The sequence below is a fragment of the Macaca thibetana genome, chromosome 6, assembly GCF_024542745.1.
Source record: "Macaca thibetana thibetana isolate TM-01 chromosome 6, ASM2454274v1, whole genome shotgun sequence".
Taxonomy (NCBI): Eukaryota; Metazoa; Chordata; class Mammalia; order Primates; family Cercopithecidae; genus Macaca; species Macaca thibetana.
This window is the reverse complement of record NC_065583.1, coordinates 141,941,735-141,963,002: the sequence shown is the minus strand read 5'-3', so window position 1 is coordinate 141,963,002 and position 21,268 is coordinate 141,941,735. Positions and strand designations below refer to the sequence as shown.

Here is a 21,268-nt window from a genome sequence, read left to right as displayed (position 1 = left end):
TCAAAAAAAAAAAATCGATTATATGCCAGATTCTAAAGACACTAGAGTTGTAGAAATAATAAAAGAGGTAGGTCATTGGCCGGGCATGGTAGCTCATGCCTGTAATCCTAGCACTTTGGGAGACCAAGGCATGCAGATCACTTGAGGTCAGGAATTCAAGACCAGTTGGGCCATGATGATGAAACTCCGTCTCTACTAAAAACACAAAAATTAGCCACGCTTTGTGGTGCATGCCTGTAATCCCAGCTACTTGGGAGGTGAGACAGGAGAATTGCTTGAACCTGGGAGGCAGAAGTTGCAGTAAGCTGAGACTGCACCACTGCACTCCAGCCTGGGTGACAGAGCATGACTCCATCTCAGAAAAAATAAAAAATAAAAAATAAAATTTAATTTAATTGTAAAAAAAAAAAAAGGTAGGTCATTGACTATTGATAGAAGGAAGGACAGAGACATAGATGTATAAACAAATAATCGTAGTACAATATATCTCATTTGATGGATTTCAGAACAGAAATGCATTCAATATAATGTGTTATGGGAATATAGATAAGGGAGAGTTTGAGTTGGGAGGGTAGATGAAAACATGTGTAAATATGTTTTATGACCTTTGAAGGGAGAAAGGTTTTATGGCCTTTGAAGAGATTCTGAATGATGAGTTGAAGAGTTATCCAGAAACACTTAACTGAGAGACAAGAAACTATAAAAAGTCCCCATGAGAAGTGGAAAACTAAAAATTGGCAGAGGCTGAATGGACAGGAATTTATTTAAATGCATCCCCTGTTCATTTAGGCCACTTCTCAAGCACACAACCAAGGAGGGCAATTTGAGCTTAAACAGCTCCACTAAAATAAAGTACATGTACAAATGGAGAGTTGACTCTCATACAATGCTCACATTCTGGCTGTGTCATATGGAAAAGACTACCTGAGTCAGCTTTAAGAGACTAAGGAAGCCTTGCCTAAAATGATGCTCTACGAAGGATAAAAGAACTAGTATTCCTGAATTCTGGATTCCCAGCACATTCCTTGGCTGGGCGATATCTTGAGTCAAGATGATTCTTGCATGTCTTAAGAGGGTCAGGTTACTCTGAAAGTAATGACTCTCATTCTGTAGTGTGTGCCTCGGATGCTTTCACAGGGCCAATCTTGCCAACCTGTGGTTTTCACAGGGTACCAATGATCAAAATACCTGAATACTTTTGACAACCTTGAACAATCTGAACTTATTGTTATTTTTCTAGTCTCTGTCCTGGGGAAACTCAGAGGGCTTCCCCAAACATGGAGGCTTAGGAGAGGAAGTTTGCTTGACCTTCCTGCTGTGCTCCCACATCACCCTGAGCAGGCCTCTGTCCGACCCCTTAGCACATTCATATTGCCATGAACTGGCTCAAGATACGAATCACCCAGCATGTTCCCAGTGCCTTCTTGCTCCTTGTGGTATCCCCAGTACCTAGCACAGCCCCTGACACATTTTCTGATCGTTCCATAAAGTGAACTGACCTGGGTCTGTCTTGTCAATCTGACACAGTGAGAGAATAACAAAGCCTTGGATAAAGGATACTGGCTTTTCTCCAGGCCTCAAGAACTGACAAGACTATTTTCTTAAAAAACTCTCAACCTTTAAAATCCAGAGGATGTTTTGCAAGGATTACATTTAAAGACCAAATATTGCTCTAAGATATATAAGTCCACTGTGATTATCTGCATTACAGATAAAACCACAGCACTGGTACAAAAAACTTACACTTTTAGTCTTCCATTTTACAGGGAGAAAAATTAAGTAAAAGAAGAATAATTTTTAAAACACACTTTTGTTATCATTGTCTTTTATAAAAATATGGAAAGAGAAAATATGTTGGAGGGATACACAGATTCAAACTGCAATGTCAAAATTAGACTAAAGAATTTCTAAAACTTTTTTTTAATTTAATGATTTTTACACACAACCCAAAAAGTCCTCACCTTGAAAAAATTTGGAACTCTCCTATAAATCCCACCAAAATGAATAAGCTTATCGCCTGGAGAAGAAAAACAATAAAGTATTACTTTAGCTTGCATTTCTTTTTATAACTACAAATTGACAATTTATAATTGTGTAAATTTATGAGGTACAAAGTGATATTATGATTTCTAAATACAATGTGAAATAATTTAATCAAGCCAGTTAACATCTCTATCACCTAAAATATTTAACATTTTTTGTGGTAAAGATATTTGAAATTTACTCTTGGCAATTTTGAAATGTATGATACACCAATATTAACTACATTCACCACACTGTACAATAGAATTCAAAATATATTTCTGCTAACTGAGATTGTGTACCCTTTGACCTTTATTGCCCTATTATCCCACTCTCTGTAACCACCATTCTACTTTGCTTCTACGAGTTCGATTGTTTTACATCATATAAGTAAGAACACGTGCTGTTTGTCTTTCTGTGCCTGGTTTATTTAACTTAACATAATGTTTTCCAATTCCATCTATGCTGTCATAAATGACAGAATTTCCTCCTTTTTAAGGCTAAATACTATTCCATTGTGTACACACACCACATTTTCTTTATCCATTCATCTGTTGAGGGACACTTAGGTTGATTCTATAACTCAGCTATTGTGAGTAGTGCTGCAATGAACATTTACTTTTGTAACCAAAAGTAGAATTGCTAGATCATATGATAATTTTCTTAAGTTTTATGAGAAACCTCCATGCAGTTTTCCATAATAGTTGTACTAATTTACATTCCTACCAAGTGTACAAGTGTACAGGGATTCCCGTTTTTCCACATGCATACCAATGCTTGTTGCCTTTTGTCTTTTTGATAGTAGCCATTCTGACGGGTGTGAGATGATAACTCAATGTGATTTTAATTTGCATTTCTCTAATGATTAGCAATGTTGAGCACTTTTTAAACATATCTGTTGGTCATTTGCATGTCTTCCCTTCAGAAATGTTTACTCAGGTCTCTTATCCATTTTTTATTTTTGCTTTACTTCCATCTCCCTTTCCTGGTACTTTTCCGATAATTTATTGGGTTTTTTGTCTTCTTGTTATTGAGTTGTTTGAGCTCCATATATATTTTTGATATTAGCCCCTTATTGACTGCATGACTTACAAATATTTTCTCCCAATTTGCAGGTTGTCTCTGAAAACTGGTGATTGTCTCCTTTGCTATGCAGAAGCTTTTAGTTTGTTATAATCCCATTTGTCTATTTTTGCATTTGTTGCCCACACTTTTGGATTCAGATCAAAAAAAACCCTACCTAGAACAATACAGTTTTTCCCATAGATTTTTTTTCAAGCAATTTTTCAGTTTCTAGTCTTATGCTTAAGGTTTCATCCCATTTTGAGTAGATTTTTATATATGATGCTAGATAAGAGTCCAATTTAATTCTTCTGCATGTGGATATCCAGTTTTCCCAACACCATTTACTAAAGAGACTATCCTTTCCCCATTGTGTATTCTTGGCACCTTTGTAAAAAAAATCAATTGACCATTTCTGGGTGCATTTCTGGGTTCTCTATTCTGTTCCACTGGTTGATGGGTCTATGGTTTTGCCAGGATCATGATGTTTTAATTACTATAGCTTTGTGGTATAGTTTAAAATCAGGGAAAGTAATACCTCCAGCTTTGTTCTTTTTGCCCATGATTGCCTTAGCTATTTGGGGTTTTTTGTTGTTCCATAGAAACTTTAAGATATTTTTTCTATTTCTTTGAAAAATGATGTTAGAATTTTGTTAAAGATTGCACTAAAACTCTAGATCTCTGTGGGTAGTATGGACATTTTAGCAATATTTTCTTCCAATCCATGAACAAGGGATATCTTTCCATTTGTTTATGTCTTCTTCAATTTCTCATCAGTGTTTTGTAATTTGCAATGTACAGGTCTTTAACTTCCTTGGTTAAATTTATTCCTAAATATTTTTTGTAGTTATTGAAAGTGGGATTGTTTTCTTAATTTCTTTCTCATATAGTTTGTTGTTAGTTTATAGAAATGTACTTTTAGTGTTTATTTTATATTCCACAATTTTACTGTATTCATTTATTACTTCTAACAGTTTTCTGGTGGAGTATGTAGGGTTTGCTACATATAAGATTGTGACACCAGCAAACATAGACATTTTCACTTTGTCCTTTCTATTTTGATACCTTTTATTTCTTTTACTTGCCTAATTGCTCTGGCAAGAATTTCCAATACTATGTTGAATAAAAGTGGCAAAAGTGGGCGTTTTTGTCTTGATCCAAAGCTTAACTGAAAGGCTTTCAATTTTTCACTGTTGGGTATAATGTTAGCTGTGGGCTTCTCATATATGGCCTTTATTGTGTCAAGGTACTTTTCTTCTGTACCTAACTTGGTGAGAGTCTTTATCGTGAAATGTTGTTGAATTCTGTCAAACGTTTTTCTGCATCTAATGAGATGATCATATAGTTTTTGTCATTCATTCTGTTAATCTCATATAACATATTTATTTATTTATTTGTGTATGTTGAACCATCCTTGCATTGCAGGAATAAATCCCATTTGGTCATGGTAGATGATCCTTTTAATGTGTTGTTCAGTTTGCGACTATTTTGTTGAGATTTTTGTATCTATATTAACTATGTTTATCAAGAATGTTGGCATGTAGTTTTCTTTTTTTGTAACGTACTTCTTTGGCTTTGGTATCAGGATAACACTGGCCTCATAAAAAGAATGTGAAAGTATTCCCTCCTTTTCAATTTTTTGGAAGGGTTTGAGAAGGATTAGTATTAGCTCTACTTTGAATGTCTGGGTTATCTCTTGCACTCACCCTTGCCATGTGACATGCCTGTTCCCACTTTGCCTTCTGCCATGAGTAAAAGCTCCCTGCAGGTTTCACCAGAAACTGAGTAAATGTTGATGTCATTCTTGTACAGCCTACAGAACCATGACCTAATTAAACCTCTTTTCTTTATAAATTACCCAGCCTTAGATATTTCTCTATAGCAACACAAAGAACAGGCTAATACAGAAAATTGGTATTTAGAATTGGGGCATTGCTATAAAGACACCTAACAGTGTGAAAGCAGCTTTGGAACTGGGTAATGAGCAGAGGTTTGAAGAGTTTGAAGGGCTCCAAAGAAGACAGAAAAATGAAAGAAAGCTTGAAACTTCTTACAGACTGGTTAAATGATTGTAACCAAAATGCTGATAGTGATAGAGACAGTGAAGTCTAGGCTGATGAAGTTTCAGATGGAAATGAGAAACTTTTTGGGAATTAGAGCAAAAGTCACCTGGTTATGTCTTAGCAAAAACTTGGCTGTATTCTGTTTATGCCCTAAGGATCTGTAGAAGTTTGAACTTAAGAGTGATAACTTAGGGTATCTAGTAGAACAAGTTTGTAAGCAGCAAGTTTCAAGATGTGGTCTGGCTGCTTCTAACAGCCTGTGCCAGATTTAGGAACAAAGAAATGATTTAAAGTTGGAATTGATATAGGAAAGGTAAGCACAGTATAAAAGTTTGAAAAATCTGCAGCTTGGCCATGCGGCAGAGAAAGAAAAAGCATCATCAGGAGAGGAATTCAAGGGGGTCTTTGGAGCAACCACTTGCTAGAAAGATTTGCACGACTAAAAGGGAATGAAGTGTTAATAGCCAAGACAATGGAGAAAAGACCTCAAAGGCATTTTAGAGATCTTTGAGGCTGCCCCTCCCATCACAGGTCAGGAGGTTTGGGAGGAAAGAATGACTTCATGGGCCAGGTTCAGGGTCTTGCTTCCCTGCACAGCCTTAAGACACTGCTGCCTGCATGCAGGCCACTCTCCACCTCCAACCTTAACCCAGTGAACCCCAGATACAGCTTGGGTTGCTGCTTCAACAAGTACAAACTATAAGCCTTGGCAGCTTCCGTGTGCTGTTAAGCTCATAGGCACACATAGTGCAAGAGTGAAGGATGTTTGGCAGCCTCCACCTACATTTCAGAGGATGTATGAGAAAGCCTGGTTGCTCAGGCAGAAGTCTGCTTAGGGGTGGAACCCTCACAGAGAACCTCTACAAGGGCAGTAAAGAGGGGAAATGTGGGGTTGGAACCCCCACACACAGTCCCCACTGGAGTACTGCCTAGTGAATTAGTGGAAAGGGAGCCACTGTCCTCCAGACCCCAGAATGGCAGATCCACCAGTAGCTTACATATTGAGCTTCCAAAAGCTTCAGGCACTCAACTCCAACCCATGAGAGCAACTATGGTGACTGAACCCTGCAAAGCCACAGAAGTAAAGCTGCCCAAGAGGTGAAGTGGAGCCCACCCCTCACAGCAGTGTGTCCTGGATGTGGAACCTGGAGTCAAAGGAGATTATTTGGAGCTTTAAGACTTAATGACTGCTCTGTTGTGTTTCAGACTTGCATGGGGCAGGTAGCTTCTTTCTATTGGCAGATTTCTCTTCTTTGGGAAAGGAGCATATACCCAATGCCTGTACCCCAATTATATATATCTTGGAAGTAAGTAACTTTTTTTGATTTTACAACCTTATAGGTAGAAGAAACTTACCTCTAGATTGAACCTTGTTCTTGAGACTTGTGACTTTTCAGTTAATGCTGAGATGAGTTAAGGCTTTGGGGGACTATTGGGCAGGTATCTATTTTAGTGTGAGAAGGACATGAGATTCAGGGGTCCAGGGGTAGAAAGATATACTTTAGATATCCCTTTCAAATCTCATGTTGAAATGTAATCCCCATGTTGGAGGTGGGGCTTGTTGGGAGGGGTGGATTTCTCATAAATGGTTTAGCACCATCCCTTTGGTGTCATCCTTGCAATAGTGAGTCTCATTAAGATCTGATTGTTTAAAAGTGTATGACATTTTCCCCCTCACTCATTCTTTATTTTTTTTAGACAGTCTTGCTCTGTTGCCCAGGCTGGAGTGCAGTGGCACAATCTCTGCTCACTGCAACCTCCACCTCCTGGGTTCAAGTGATTCTCTTGCCTCAGCCTCCTGAGTAGCTGCAGTTACAGGCACCTGCTACCATGCCTGGCTAATTTTTGTATTTTTAGTAGAGATGGGGTTTTGCCATGTTGGACAGGTTGGTCTTGAACTCCTGACCTCATGTGATCTGCCCGCCTCGGTCTCCCAAAGTGTTGGGATTACAGGCATGAGCCACTGCACCTGGTCCCCTCACTCATTCTTGCTCTCACTATTGCCATGTGACATGCCTGCTCTTGCTTCACCTTCCGCCATGAGTAAAATCTCCCTGAGTGCCTCACCAGAAGCTGAGCTGATGTTGATGCCATGTTTATGCAGCCTGCAGAACCATGAGGCAAATAAACCTCTTTTATTTATAAATTACCCAGTCTCAGGTATTTCTTTATAGCAACACAAATAATGGCCTAATACAATTAGTGATATTGAGCATTTTTTCATATACCTGTTAGCCATTTGTATGTCTTCTTTTGAAAAATGTCTATTCAGGGCATTTGCCCATTGTTAATCAGATTAATATTAATATATACTACTGAGTTACTTCCCTATATATTTTGATTCTTAATCCCTTGTCAGATGAATAGCTTACAAATATTTTCTCTATTTCCACAGGTTGTTTCTCTTTACTGTTTTGAGTGTTCTGCTTTGTAGAAGCTTTTTAGCTTGATATAATCCCATTTGTCCATTTTTGCTTTTGTTTTCTGTGTTTTTGAGATCTTACCCCAAAAAACATTGCCTGAACCATCGATCTATGATGTTTCCCTATGTTTTCTTCTAGTAGCTCCGTAATTTCACATTTTACATTTAAGTCTAATTCATTTGAGTTATTTTTGTATATGGCAGAAGATAGGAATCTAGTTTTATTCTTATAAATACCCAGTTTTCCCAACAGCATTTCTTAAAGAGATTATCCTCTCCCCAATGTTTCTTTTCTTTTTTCTTTTTTTTTTTTTTTTTTGACAGAGTCTCACTCTGTTGCCCAGGCTGGAGTGCAGTAGTGCAATCTGGGCTCACTGCAACCTCTGCCTCCTGGGTTCAAGCGATTCTCCTGCCTCAGCCTCCTGAGTAGCTGAAATTATTACAGGCATGTGCCAACACACCAAGCTAAATTTTTGTATTTTTAGTAGAGACGGGGTTTCACCACGTTAATCAGGCTGGTCTCAAACTCCTAACCTCGTGATCTGCCCACCTCAGCCTCCCAAAGTGCTGAGATTACAACTCTGAGCCACCATGCCTGGCCTGCTTTTTTTTTTTTCTTTTTTTTTTTTTTTTTTGAGACAGAGTCTCACTCTGTCACCCAGGCTAGAGCACAGTGGCATGGGCCCAGCTCACTGCAACCTCCGCCTCCTGAGTTCAAGCAATTCTCCTGCCTCAGCCTCCCAAGTAGCTGAACTACAGGCATGTGCCACCATACCTGGCTAATTTTTGTATTTTTAGTAGAGATGGGGTTTCACTATGTTGGCCAGACTGGTCTTGAACTCCTGACCTCATGATCTACCCACCTTGGCCTCCCAAAATGCTGGAATTATATAAAGGCATGAGCCACCACGCGTGGTCCCCAATGTATTTTTGTTTTTTTGTTGTTGTTGTTTTGTTTTTTTGTTTGTTTGTATGTTTTGAGACAAAGTCTTGCTCTGTTGCGCAGGCTGGAGTGCAATGGCATGTTCTCAGCTCACTGCAACTTCTGCCTCCCAGGTTCAAGCCATTCTCCTGCCTCAGTATCCTGAGGAGCTGGGATTACAGGCATGCGCTACCACACCCGGCTAATTTTTGTATTTTTTTAGTAGAGACGGGGTTTCACTACGTTGGTCAGGCTGGTCTCGAACTCGCAACCTTGTGATTCACCCACCTTGGCCTTCCAAAGTGCTGGGATTACAAGCATAAGCCACCACACCTGGCCCCAATGTATGTTCTTACCACTTTTTTCAGAAATGAGTTGGCTGTAAGTACACAAATCTATTTCTTAGTTCTCTATCCTGATCCAGTCATCTATGTGTCTGTTTTTAGGACACTAGTATGTTATTTTTGTTAGCATACCACTTGTTTTTGTATAAACTATTATTTTTTTACAGACTACTTTTGTTGTAGCTTTGTAGTATAATTTAAAAGCAGGTAGTATAGTGCTTCTAGCATTGTTATTCACGATTTGTTTAGCTACTTGGGGTCTTTTGCTGTTTTATAAATGTTTAGAATTTTTTCTATATATGTGAATAATTTCACTGATATTTTGATAGAGATTGCATTGAATCTGTAGATCACTTTGGGGAGCATAGATATTTTAATGATATTAATTTTTCCAATCCAAGAGCATGGGATATCTTTCCTTTTTTATGTTCTCTTAAATTACTTTCGTCAGTGTTTTATAGTATTCTTTGTAGAATCTTTAACTTCTTTGATTAAATTTATTCCTTGGTATTTTATTTTGTAGTTTTTATAAATGGGATTTCTTTCTTGATTTTCTTTTCAGAATCATCTCTGTTAACCTGTAGGAATGCTACTAAGTTTTGCATGTTTATTTTGTAGCCTGCAAATTTACTGAATTCATTTATCACTGCTAAGATGTATTTAGTGTAGTCTTTACTTTTTTTTTTTTTTTTTTTTTTTTTTTGGAGACAGAGTCTTGCTCTGTCACCCAGGCTGGAGTACAGTGGCGCGATCTGGGCTCACTGCAAACTCGACCTCCCAAGTTCAAGCAATTCTCCTGCCTCAGTCTCCCAAGCAGCTGAGATTATAGGTGTGCACCACCACACCCAGTGAATTTTTATATTTTTAGTAGAGATGGGGTTTTCCCATGTTGGCCAGGCTGGTCTCAAACTCCTGACCTCAGGTGATCCACCCACCTTGGCCTCCCAAAGTGCTGGGATTACAGGTGTGAGCCGCCACGCCCAGCCTACAGTTTTTCCTAAATATAAGGTCATGTTGTTTAAAAGCAAAAACAACTTGACCTCTTCTCTTTAAATTTGAATACCATTTATTTTGTTCTCTTGCCCAATTGCTGTGGTTAGGGCTTTCAGTATTATGCTGAATAAAAATGGTGACAGTGAGGAAAAATAAAAAATAAATGTTTGGTAGAATTCAGCCATGAAGCCATCAGGTCCTGGGCTTTTTTTTTTTTTTTTTTTTTTTTTTTTTTATGGAAGATCTTTGATTACAGATTCCATCTTTTTACTCATTATTGTTCTGTTCAGATTTTCTATTTTTTTATGATTCAGTATTTGTATGTTGTATGCTTTGGAGAACCTAAACACATAAAACAAATATTTATATGTATACAAAATATAAATATTATATTGCAACCCATCTCTTTCTTCAGATCCACAGGATCTGATGGATTGCAATACAATAACAGTAGAAAACTTCAATACCTCACTTTCAATGCTGGAAGATCATCCAGACAGAAAATTAATAAGAAAACATTAAACTTGAACAACACTTTACAGAAACACTTAAAGGACCTAAATGGATAGAAGAATTTAACCACTTCTTCTTAGTTATCCAATTTGTTGGTGTATAATTGTTCATGATAGTCTCTGATGATCTTTTGTATTTTTGTGGTATTATGAATCCTCTCTTCTTTTAAATTAATCTAGTTTGTCAAATTTGTTCATCTTTTCAAAAGAGAACTTATTTTATCTATCTTTTTGTATTGTTTTTCTAGTCTCTATTTCATTTATTTCTGCTCTAATTTTTATTATTTCCTTTCTTATACTAATTTTGGTTTAGTTTATTCTTCTTTTTCTGTTTCCTTGAGGTATGACATTAGCTTATTTATTTTAAATCTTTATTCTCTTTCATGTAGGCATTTATTGTTACAAACCTTCCTCTTTGAACTGTTCTTACTGTATCCCATATGTTTGGTATGTTGTGTTTCCATTTTTGTTTATATTAAGATAAAAGATTTTGGCCAGGCACAGTGGCTCACGCCTGTAATCCCAGCACTTTGGGAGGCCAGGCAGGTGGATCACAAGGTCAGGAGATTGAGACCATCCTGGCTAACACGGTGAAACCCCGTCTCTACTAAAAATACAAAAAAAAATTAGCCAGGTGTGGTGGCAGGCTCCTGTAGTACCAGCTACTCAGGAGGCTGAGGCAGGAGAATGGTGTGAACCCAGGAGGCAGAGCTTGCAGTGAGCCGAGATTGCACCACTGCACTCCTGCCTGGGTGACAGAGTGAGACTCTGTCTCAAAAAACATAATAATAATAAAATAAAATAAAATAAAAGATTTTTATCTTGTTATCTAAAGATTTTTAATTTCCCTTTTAATTTCACTGACCTATTTATTGTTGAGAAGCACATTAATTTCCATATATTTGTGGATTTTTCAAAATTCCCCCTATATTCATTCATTATTTTTATTTATTTATTTTTAGAGACAGGGTCTTTTTTGTTACCCAGGCTGGAGTGCACTGGTACAGTCATAGCTACTGCAACCTTGAAGTCCTGGGCTTAAGCAATCCTCCCACCTCAGCTTTCCAATTAGCTGGGACTACAGGCACATAACATTACCCCTAGCTTCCTCCTATAATTGATTTCTAGTGTCATACCACTGTGGTCAGAAAAGATACTTGAGGCTGGACATGGTGACTGACACCTGTAATCCCCACACTTCAGGAGGCCACGGTAGGCAGATCCCTTGAGGTCAGGAGTTTGAGACCAGCCTGGCCAACGCGGTGAAACCCCGTCTCTACTAAAAATACAAAAATTAGCTGGATGTGGTGGCTCACGCCTGTAGTCCCAGCTACCCGGGGGGATGAGGTGGGAGAATCACTTGAGTCTGGAAGGCGGAGGTTGTAGTGAGTTGATATTGCACCACTGCACTCCAGCCTGGGTGACAGAGCAAGACTCCAATTCAAAAAAAAAAAGAGATGCTTGATATAATTTCAGTCTTCTTAAATTTGCTGATGCTTGTTTTTTTGCCCTAACATGTTATCTGTCCTGGAGAAAGTTCCGTGTGCACTTGAGAAGAATATGTATTCTGTTGCTGTTGGATGGAATGTTCTCTCTCTCTCTCTCTCTCTCTCTCTCTCTCTCTCTGTGTGTGTGTGTGTGTGTTTGTGTGTGTTAGATTCATTAGGTCTAATGTGTTATTCAAATCCAATGTTTTCTCACTAATTTTCTGGATTATCTTTCATTGTTGAAAGTGGGGTATTGAAATACCCTACTATCATTGTATTGCAATCTGTCTCTTCCATCATATCCTTAATATTTATTTCATATATTTAGGTTCTCTGAGGTTGGGTACATATATATTTATAATTGTTATACCCTCTTGATGAGTTGACTCCTTTATCATCATATAATGTCCTTGTTATTTCTTTTTTACAGTTTTTAACTTTAAGTCTATTTTATCTTGTATAAGTATAGTTACCCCTGCTCTCTTTTGGTTTCTATTGATGTGGAATATCTTTTTTTCCATCGCCTAGCTTTCAGTCTGTGTGCCCTTAAAAGTGAGGTGAGTTTCCTATGGGTAGCATATAGTTGGGTCTTGTTTTTTATTCATTCACTTACTCTATGTCTTTTCATTAGAGAACTTAATTCATTTACGTTCAAGGTAATTATTGATAGATAAGGACTTACTACTGCCATTTTGTTATTTTGTTGTTGTTGTTATTGCTGTTGTTTTGTACATACTCTTTTTTTGGAGATAGGGCCTCTGTTGCCCAGGCTGGAGTGCAGTAGTGTGATTACAGCTCACTGCACCCTCGACCTCCCAGGCTCAAATGATGTTCCCACCTCAGCCTTTGTGAGTAGCTGGGACCACAGGCATGTGCCACCACATCCAGCTAATTTTTTAAAAATTATTGTAGAGATAGGGCCACCCTATGTTGCCCAGGCTGGAAGATACATTTTTCTTTCTTTCTCTCTTGCTGTCTTTGTGGTTTCGCGGTTTTCAGTCGTGGTATTCTGTGAATACTGTTTCTGTTTTGTGCTTCTACTGAAGATTTTTGCTTTGTGCTTATCATGAGGCTTCCAGAGAACGTCTTTTAATCACAACACCTATTTCAAAGTGATTACAACTTAACTTTGCATACAACTCTACGTTGTTACTCTCTCATCAAACAGCTTATATTTTTTGATGTCAGAATTTACATCATGTATATCCTTTGATAAGTTATTTTAGTGCTACTATAGTTGTCATTAATAGTTTTTTTCTTTAGCTTACATTTCTTAAATGATTTGAAAACTAGTACATTTGTACAAGTCAAGATTTGTGACTTGGGTGTATAAAAAGTGAAAGAACCAGGGAGAAGGCTAAGTGACTCTGCTTATCTTTTCAGTTTCTATTTCAAATAGAAGTTTGAAGGATCTTCAAAAAATTAAAAATAGAACTAGCATATGATTCAGCAGTCCCCTACAGAGTATGTATCCGAAGTAAATGAAATCAGTATATCAAAGAGCAATGTGCACTCCCATGTTCATTGATGCATTAGTCACAATAGCAAAGATACAGAACCAACCTAAGTGTCCATCAAAGGATAAGGGGATAAAGAAAATGTGGTAAAGAGACACAATGAAATAGTACTTGGCCTTTAAAAAAGAAGAAAATTCTGTCATTTGTGACAACATGGATTAACCCAGATAACATTATGTTAAGTGAAATAAAACAAGCACAGAAAGAAAAATACTGAATGATCTCACTTATATTTGGAATCTAAAAATGTTGACCTCTAATAAGTAAAGAGTAAAATGGCTACCAAAGGCTGTGGGGTCAGGGTGGGGATTGTTGAACAGATGTTGGTCAAAGGATACAAAACTTCAGTTACACAGAAGGAATAAGTTCAAGAGATCTAGCATACAAAATGGTGACTTAATTAATACCAATGTATTATTTGCTTCTTATTTTTCTTTTTTTTAGATGGAGTCTTGGTCTGTCACCCAGGCTGGAGTGCATTGGCGCAGTCTCAGCTCACTGCAACCTCTGCCTCCCGGGTTCAAGTGATTCTCTTGCCTCAGCTTCCCAAGTAGCTGGGATTACAGGTGAGCGCCACCATGCCTGGGTAATTTTTGTATTTTTAGTAGAGACGGGGTTTCACTCTGTTGGCCAGGCTGCTCTAGAACCAATATATTATATTCTTAAAAACTCCTAAGAGAGTAGATTTTAAGTAGTCTCCCTACAAATGATAAGTATGGGAGGTAATGCATATGGTTAATTAGCTCAATTGAACCATTCTACAATATATACATATTTTATAACATCATGTTGTGCATGATAAATCATACAATTTTTATTTGTCAGTTAAAAGAAAGAAATAAATTACAAAGATAAATAAATGTTTTTTTAAAAAAATAAATTTTGGTATAATCCTATCAAACTCTATCTCCTACCATTGAATTCTGTAAAGACAAGTAAGGTTTGGGTGATGCCATGGACACACAAATTGAAAATATTCAGCAGACTTAAATGGTTTCAAGCATTTCCTTAAGGTCCCATCATCTTTTAATCTCTTATTCCACTCCCGTTCTCTCTGACTACAGCACTCCGGAGGATACCAAGAGGAGAGAAAACCTGAAAGAAGCAGCAGTGTGAATGGCTGATTTTAAAAAGAAACCAAGCTTCCTAAGTCAGTAACCAAGGTTGAAGCACAGCGCTAGGCAGGGGGTGGTGACTCTCAAGTTATTCCTTAGTACTGTGGGTGGTCCCTTTGGTGTTTAAAATAAAACTCTCCTAAGGCCTTTTATAATCATCTTTATGTGATAGCACAAGCCTAAATATTGAGGATCTGATAGGTTACAAAATTGTACATAAAATGTGATCACGTTTTGTTTGAAAAATCAAATGTGCATTGAAAAACAAAATCTACAAAGAAAAATAATAAAGCATAACAGTTTATTTCTGGTTGTCAAATTATAAGTAGTTTCTTTTATATATTTTCCTACTTTAGCTGTATGTATTTTCCTACTTTAACTGACAGCTGAAGGTGATGGAGAAAATGCAATTCACATCTTTACTGATTCTCTAAGAATATCAAATGCATCCAATTTATAACTCTGGGTAAAGGACTTTAAAATCATCTCACATTTTAATAGCCCAATATTTTCTCTCTTCTTCTTGAACTCCCCAAAACTCTTTTTCTCAATGTACCTATGAAAAGTCTTTTTAACATTATTTTCTGGATATTTCCACTGTCTTCTTAGATAACCCATTCTCTTATTAGGTATCTTCTTCTCACTTGTAAAATTCTACCTGCCTGTTTCTGGCTGTTATAGTTCTAAAAATGTTTAAGCTTATTGTGCTGATTAGCATATCTGAAAGGGTGAAAAGCTGCCAAGGAGTTGGGAAACGTGAACAATGCTAGGAGAGGTTATTTGGGTGAGATTATGAAAACTTTTCTGACTTCAATAAACATGTAGAGCATATAATTTTTAAGATTTTTTTGTTTTAAATTATAAGATATGTGGGTTTTTTTTTTTTTTTTTTTTTTTCTTTTTCTACAATGTGGCTTTCCTCTGTGCTGTGTCAGCTCATTTTTGTTCTTGTCCCTGGGAAAGCCTATCTCACAGCTTTACTAGTCATTATTAGGTATTAACCACTAGTCATGTTTTCAGAAAACAAGCTATTATAATATACAAACTTCAATTTATCCTCCAATTTTAAATCTCTCTCTTACTTTCAGTTTCTGGATACTTGTAATGAGGGAGGAGTGGAGTCCACTTCAAAATTGCACCACCTTATTCCTCTTCCCCACCTCCCCAGGCTGCCTCTGTCCTCTCCAAAATCAGACCAACAGGAATGAGAGAGACAAGAGTAAAACAGAGTCTTGCTTGACTGATCCAGTTGGAGTCTGGTGATAGTAAATCAATGTTAGACATTTGACTGCTGATTCTTTATCTCTCGCAGTGTTTTTGTGATTCTTTGGATGTCTTCCTACTACTCTGTAGCCACTGTACTCTGGCACAAATGATTCATCCCTTTGTTAATCACTTTCGATTCTCACCCATGCCTGCTTCCTGGGGGTCCTTTCCAAACTAATGCTATTTCTTGGGGTTGCTTCATCCTGCAGACAAGCACTCTCACAGGCAGTGTCTCTGACAACCCAACTCTGGCTCTCTTTTAACCATCCATATGCGGGCCATGGGATCGCTGCACACATCCGTGTCCTGCCAAACTCTGAATGTCCACGCTGTAGCTGATACTGCTGGGTTTATTTACTCAGCTAAAGGAGGTCTGTGCCTTTACATTTTCTCAAATGTGTACAGGGTAGCATTTCCTATATCTCCTGTACACTATGTTGTATTCTCTTGAGAATAGGGATGGCCTAAGGATCACCAAATAGATTTGGGAATACTCTCTTTGTAATATTGAATAGAATGTCTAGCATCTCGCTTTAAAATGTGAAGATCCTCTTTTCTCTCACCTTATACAAAAATCAACTCAACATGGATTGAAAACTTAAATGTAAGACCTGAAACTATAACAACACTAGAAGAAAACCTAGGGAAAACTCTTCTGGACATTAGTATAGGCCAGGAATTCATAACTAAGACCTCAAAAGCACAACCAACAAAAACAAGATTAGACAAATGGAACTTAATTAAAATTAAAAGCTAGTCTACAACAAAAGAAATAATCAACAGAGTGAACAGACAACCTACAGAAAGGGAGAAAATATCTGTAAATTATGCATCTGACAGAGGACTAATATCCAGAATCTACAAGAAACTCAAACAATGACAAAAACAACAACAATGAAAACATTAAAAAGTGGGCAAAAGACATGAATAGACGTTTTTCAAAGGAAGACATACAAATGGCTCACAAGCATATGAAAATGTGCTCAACATCACTAATCATCAGAGACTTAAATTAAAACCACAAGGAGATATCATCTTACACAGTCAGAATGGCTACTATTAAAAAGTGAAAAAATTGGCTGAATGTGATGGCTCACACCTATAACCCCAACACTTTGGGAGGCCAAGGCAGGAGGATTGCTTGAAGCCAGAAGTTTGAGATCAACCTAGGCAACATAGTAAGACTCTGTCTCTACATAAAATAATTCTTAAAAAATTATTTGAGCAGCTGGGTGCGATGGTTCACACTGGTAATCCCAGCACTTTGGTAGGCCGAGGTGGGCAGATCATGAGGTCAGGAGATCGAGACCATCCTGACTAACACAGTAAAACCCCGTCTCCATTAAAAATACAAAAAATTAACCAGGCATGGCGGCACAGTGGCACGCACCTGTAGTCTCAGCTATGTGGGAGGCTGAGGCAGGAGAATCGCTTGAACCCAGGAGGTGGAGGTTACAGTGAGTTGAGATTGTGCCACTGCACTCCAGCCTGGGAGACAGAGCAAGACTCCATCTCAAAAAAAAAATTATTTGGGCATGGTGGCACATGACCAAATAGTGCCAGCCAGCCACTCAGGAGGCTGAGTCAGGAGGATCACTTGAGCCCAGGAATTCAAGGGTGCAGTGAGCTATGATTGCACCATTACTCTTCAGCCTGGATAACAGAGCAAGATCCCATCTCTCTTTAAAAATGTCAAAAAATAACAGATGTTGGTAGGAATGCAGAGATAAGTGGGAATAGGGAATAGTATATATTCCCACCAATATATACTATTGGTGGTAATGTAAATTAGTACAACTTCCATAAAAAACAGTATGGAGATTTCTCAAAGAACTAAAATTGAACTACCATCGGATCCATCAATCCCACTACTGGGTATCTACCCAAAGGAAGAGAAATCATTATATCAGAAAGATACCTGTACTCATATGTTTATCTCACTACTATTCACAATAGCAAAGATATGGAAGCAACCTAAGTGTCCATCAACAGATGATTGGATAAAGAACATGCGGTATATACACAATGAAATACTGTTCAATTTTTTAAAAAAGAATGAAACCATGTCTTTTGCAGCAGCATGGATGGAAATGGAGCCATTATATTAAATGGAACAACTCAGAAACATAAAATCAAGTACCTCATATTCTCACTTACAAGTAGGAGCTAAATAATGTTTACACATGGACAAAAAGTATGGAATAATAGACATTGGAGACCCAGGAGAGTTGGGGATAGAAAGGGAAGAGTGATGAGAAATTACTTAATGGGTACAATGTACGTTATTTGGGAGATAGATACTCTGAAAGCCCAGACTTCAATGCTACCCAATATATCCATGTAACAAAATTGCACTTGTACCCCTTAAATGTATACAAATAAAATAACTAAATGAATAAAATTTCAAAAATAGAATAAAATTTCAAAAAATATTGAGTCTTGTTCTTGGCCTTTGACTCTCAGCCAAAATGTGGATACCAGAAATAATTATTTCTAACATTCTGTCACAGGTGTTCTAAAATAATTTCAGCCAGGTTTGGTGGCTCATGCCTGTAATCCTGGCATTTGGAGAGGACAAGGTGGGAGGATCCCTCGAGCCCAGGAGTTTGAGGCCAGCCTGGGCAACATAGTGAGACCTCATCTCTACAAAAAAATACAAAAATTAGCCAGGCATGGTGGCAGGCACCTGTAGTCCCAGCTACTCGGAAGACTAAGGTGGAAGGATCACTTAAGCCCAGGATGTAGCGGCTGCAGTGAGCCATGATTGCACCACTACACTCCAGCCAGGGCAATAGAGCAAGATCTTGTCTCAAATTTAAAAGTACTTTTTAAAATAAAGAATTTCAATGAAAGTTTAGGAAATTTGCTTTTTATCATCATGGATGCCTTTGCCATCACATTCTTCATATACATACTCATTATAACGCAACAAAGTCTGCTTATTACAAGACCAGTTCTGTTCATGAGTTATACAAAGTGAATCTATTAGCCAAAAGCATTTCTTGAAATTTTGCTAGCCTGCTCTCTGAAAGGAAGCAGTTATGCTTCCTTACCTTTGGAAAGAATACCTTATAAATGAACAAGAGAGATAGAAGAAACACAAATAAATCACATGAATGACAGTAACAGACATACATCTGAACTGACTCCATAAAAGAATTGCTTGGTTGAAAAGGTTTATGGGGCCAAGTGTGGTGGCTCACGCCTGTAATCCCAGCACTTTGGAAGGCTGAGGTGGGTGGATCACAAGGTCAGGAGTTCAAGACCAGTCTGGCCAATATGGTGAAACCCCATCTTTACTAAAAAAAAATACAAAAATTAGCCAGGCATGGTGACTCACACCTGTAGTCCCAGCTACTCGGGAGGCCGAGGCAGGAGAATCACCTGAACCCAGGAGGCGGAGGTTGCAGTGAGCTGAGATCATGCCACTGCACTCCAGTCTGGGCGACAGAGTGAGACTTTGTCTCAAAAAAAAAAAAAAAAAAAAAAGAAAAAGAAAAGGTGTATGGTATTTTTGTTCTGTGTCAATGTAGCTAAGCTGGAACTATATTCCCCTGAACTATATTCTCCTCTTTTTCATCACTGAATGAGCATTAGCTCTACCTCCTTCTTTGAATATATCCCAGCTACAATCCTGATTTGAGACATTACTGGGCTTGACTACATCACTGTGCTTAGGCACTGTGATGACCATTCCCTAGGTTCACAGGTCCCACACTCAGCTCAGTCCTGGATGGACAGAACAAATAGCTGGTCACAACCAGCTCCGAGGGAAGTCCCTTGGCCCTGACGTCTTCTCAAACGCCTCAGACCCAAGTTATTTCCTATCCAAGAACACAGAGAGAACCAAAGGGAATCCTGTGACTGTCTCTCTGAATTTAGTTCACATAGGGACTGTGGAGCCAAAATATTGCTTCCTTTTAAAAGGTCTGACATAAAAACCATTTCTAGCTTCTTGATAGCCCAAGGCTTTCACAAGTGTCCTTCTTTGTCACATATCCCCAAAGCATGTCCTTCAGGTTTACTGTAAAATATGAATGTCCACTTTCAAGTACAGGTAAGAATTCTGCATGCAACTTGGAGTGAAATAATCGCTTTAGTGTTACAGCTCTTTTAGAATTTGTCTAGCAGGCTTCCCAATTTTTGCTGGAAAGCCCCTATATGTAAAATTTTTAAAAAATTGATTGCTTTATTTGTTGATATTTTGTTAACCAATTAAAGGATAAAGTATATTTATTATTACAGCAGTAAAATATTATAATAATCAATGATTGTGAACATGTTTTTAAGCACAAATCAATTATTAAGATTTCTCATTGTAAAATACAGTAAAAGATTAACAGTTAACACAAATATTAGGAAAAAACATTTTGGCTAGATGACTTTCAGAAGAACGTCATATTCTTTTTTTGTTTGTTCGTTTGTTTGTTTGTTTTTCAAAACAGAGTCTCACCCTATTGCCCAGGCTGGAGTGCAGTGTCTAGTGTTGCCATCTTTATGTCCATAAGTACCCAATATTTAGCTCCCACTTAAAATTAGGAACATGTGGTATTTGGTTGTCTGTTCCTGTGTTAATTTTCTTTGGATAATGACCTCTAACTGCATCCATGTTGCTGCAAAGGACATGATTTCATTCTTTTTTAAGACTGCCCATCATAACTTTAAACATATTAACTTTGTGATTTGTGTTTAATTTTTAATTATTTAATTTCACAGAAGGCATGGGTTAATCAAGACCCATATCTTGCTCCTCCTCTAACCCCAATAATGAGCGAGCTTGTATTCGGTGCCGCAATGGACAATACAGTGACTATGGAAGCAATCTAGCCACTGACAGAGCTGTCAAATTATTCCTCACAATGCAACATTTTTGAAGTTTAAATACCAAAATTTACAATAATAAAATTTTAATAGCAATCTCAACTTATTTTTGCATTCCAGAGATTTAGCCTATGATAGTGATTTCTGTCTTTGGTCCTGTCTTTAGTTGAATAGTTTTTTTGGTTTTGTTTTGTTTTGTTTTGTTTTGCTTTTTAATATTTGGCCTTTTTGCATTGGGCCAACATGTATACTTGGTAGACGTTTAGTTTTATTCCATCTACTCGTATCTTCTATTCTCACAATGCTGACTCTTTTATCCAATATTTCAAATTCTCAAGTTCCAAGTCTGCAAATTTACTTTTCTATTAGCTCTTAGATAAATTGCAGGACCCTATTGCATGGCTCCAAATCCGAACAAGCAAAAAAAAAAAAAAAAAATACACCAGAGGAAAGTTTTTCCCAAGAAATAACAATAGTACTATTGTATTTCTTTATTATTTTATCGGGACTTTCAGAAACGTTGCCTCCAATTCCTGATTCCCAGACCTCTGGACCTATAATTTAACCACAAGATAAGAAAAAGGAATTCACTTTGGCTGAACTGTTAAATATGTTTAAATAAGGATTTCTAAAAATCACCCCCAGATCTTTTTCTTCTGTATTTTTCTCTGGCCTTCTACTTACTTGATGTCTTTCAGTTAAGTATTACCCCTCCTCACTTA

At 37.6% G+C, this 21,268-nt stretch overlaps 1 protein-coding gene and 1 non-coding gene across 2 annotated transcripts in view; one reads left to right on the top strand and one right to left on the bottom strand.

Moving 5' to 3' along the window:
- C7 (complement C7) overlaps positions 1–21,268 on the bottom strand; it is an 81,010-nt gene that overhangs the window by 59,304 nt on the left and 438 nt on the right. The window contains exon 2 of the mRNA XM_050793411.1: positions 1,962–2,017. Coding sequence (XP_050649368.1) covers positions 1,962–2,017 — 56 coding nt within the window. The remainder of the gene's footprint in view (positions 1–1,961; positions 2,018–21,268) is intronic.
- On the top strand, positions 19,823–19,884 carry LOC126957747 (U7 small nuclear RNA). Its single transcript, XR_007726918.1, has one exon. It is a non-coding gene; the product is annotated as a U7 small nuclear RNA (small nuclear RNA).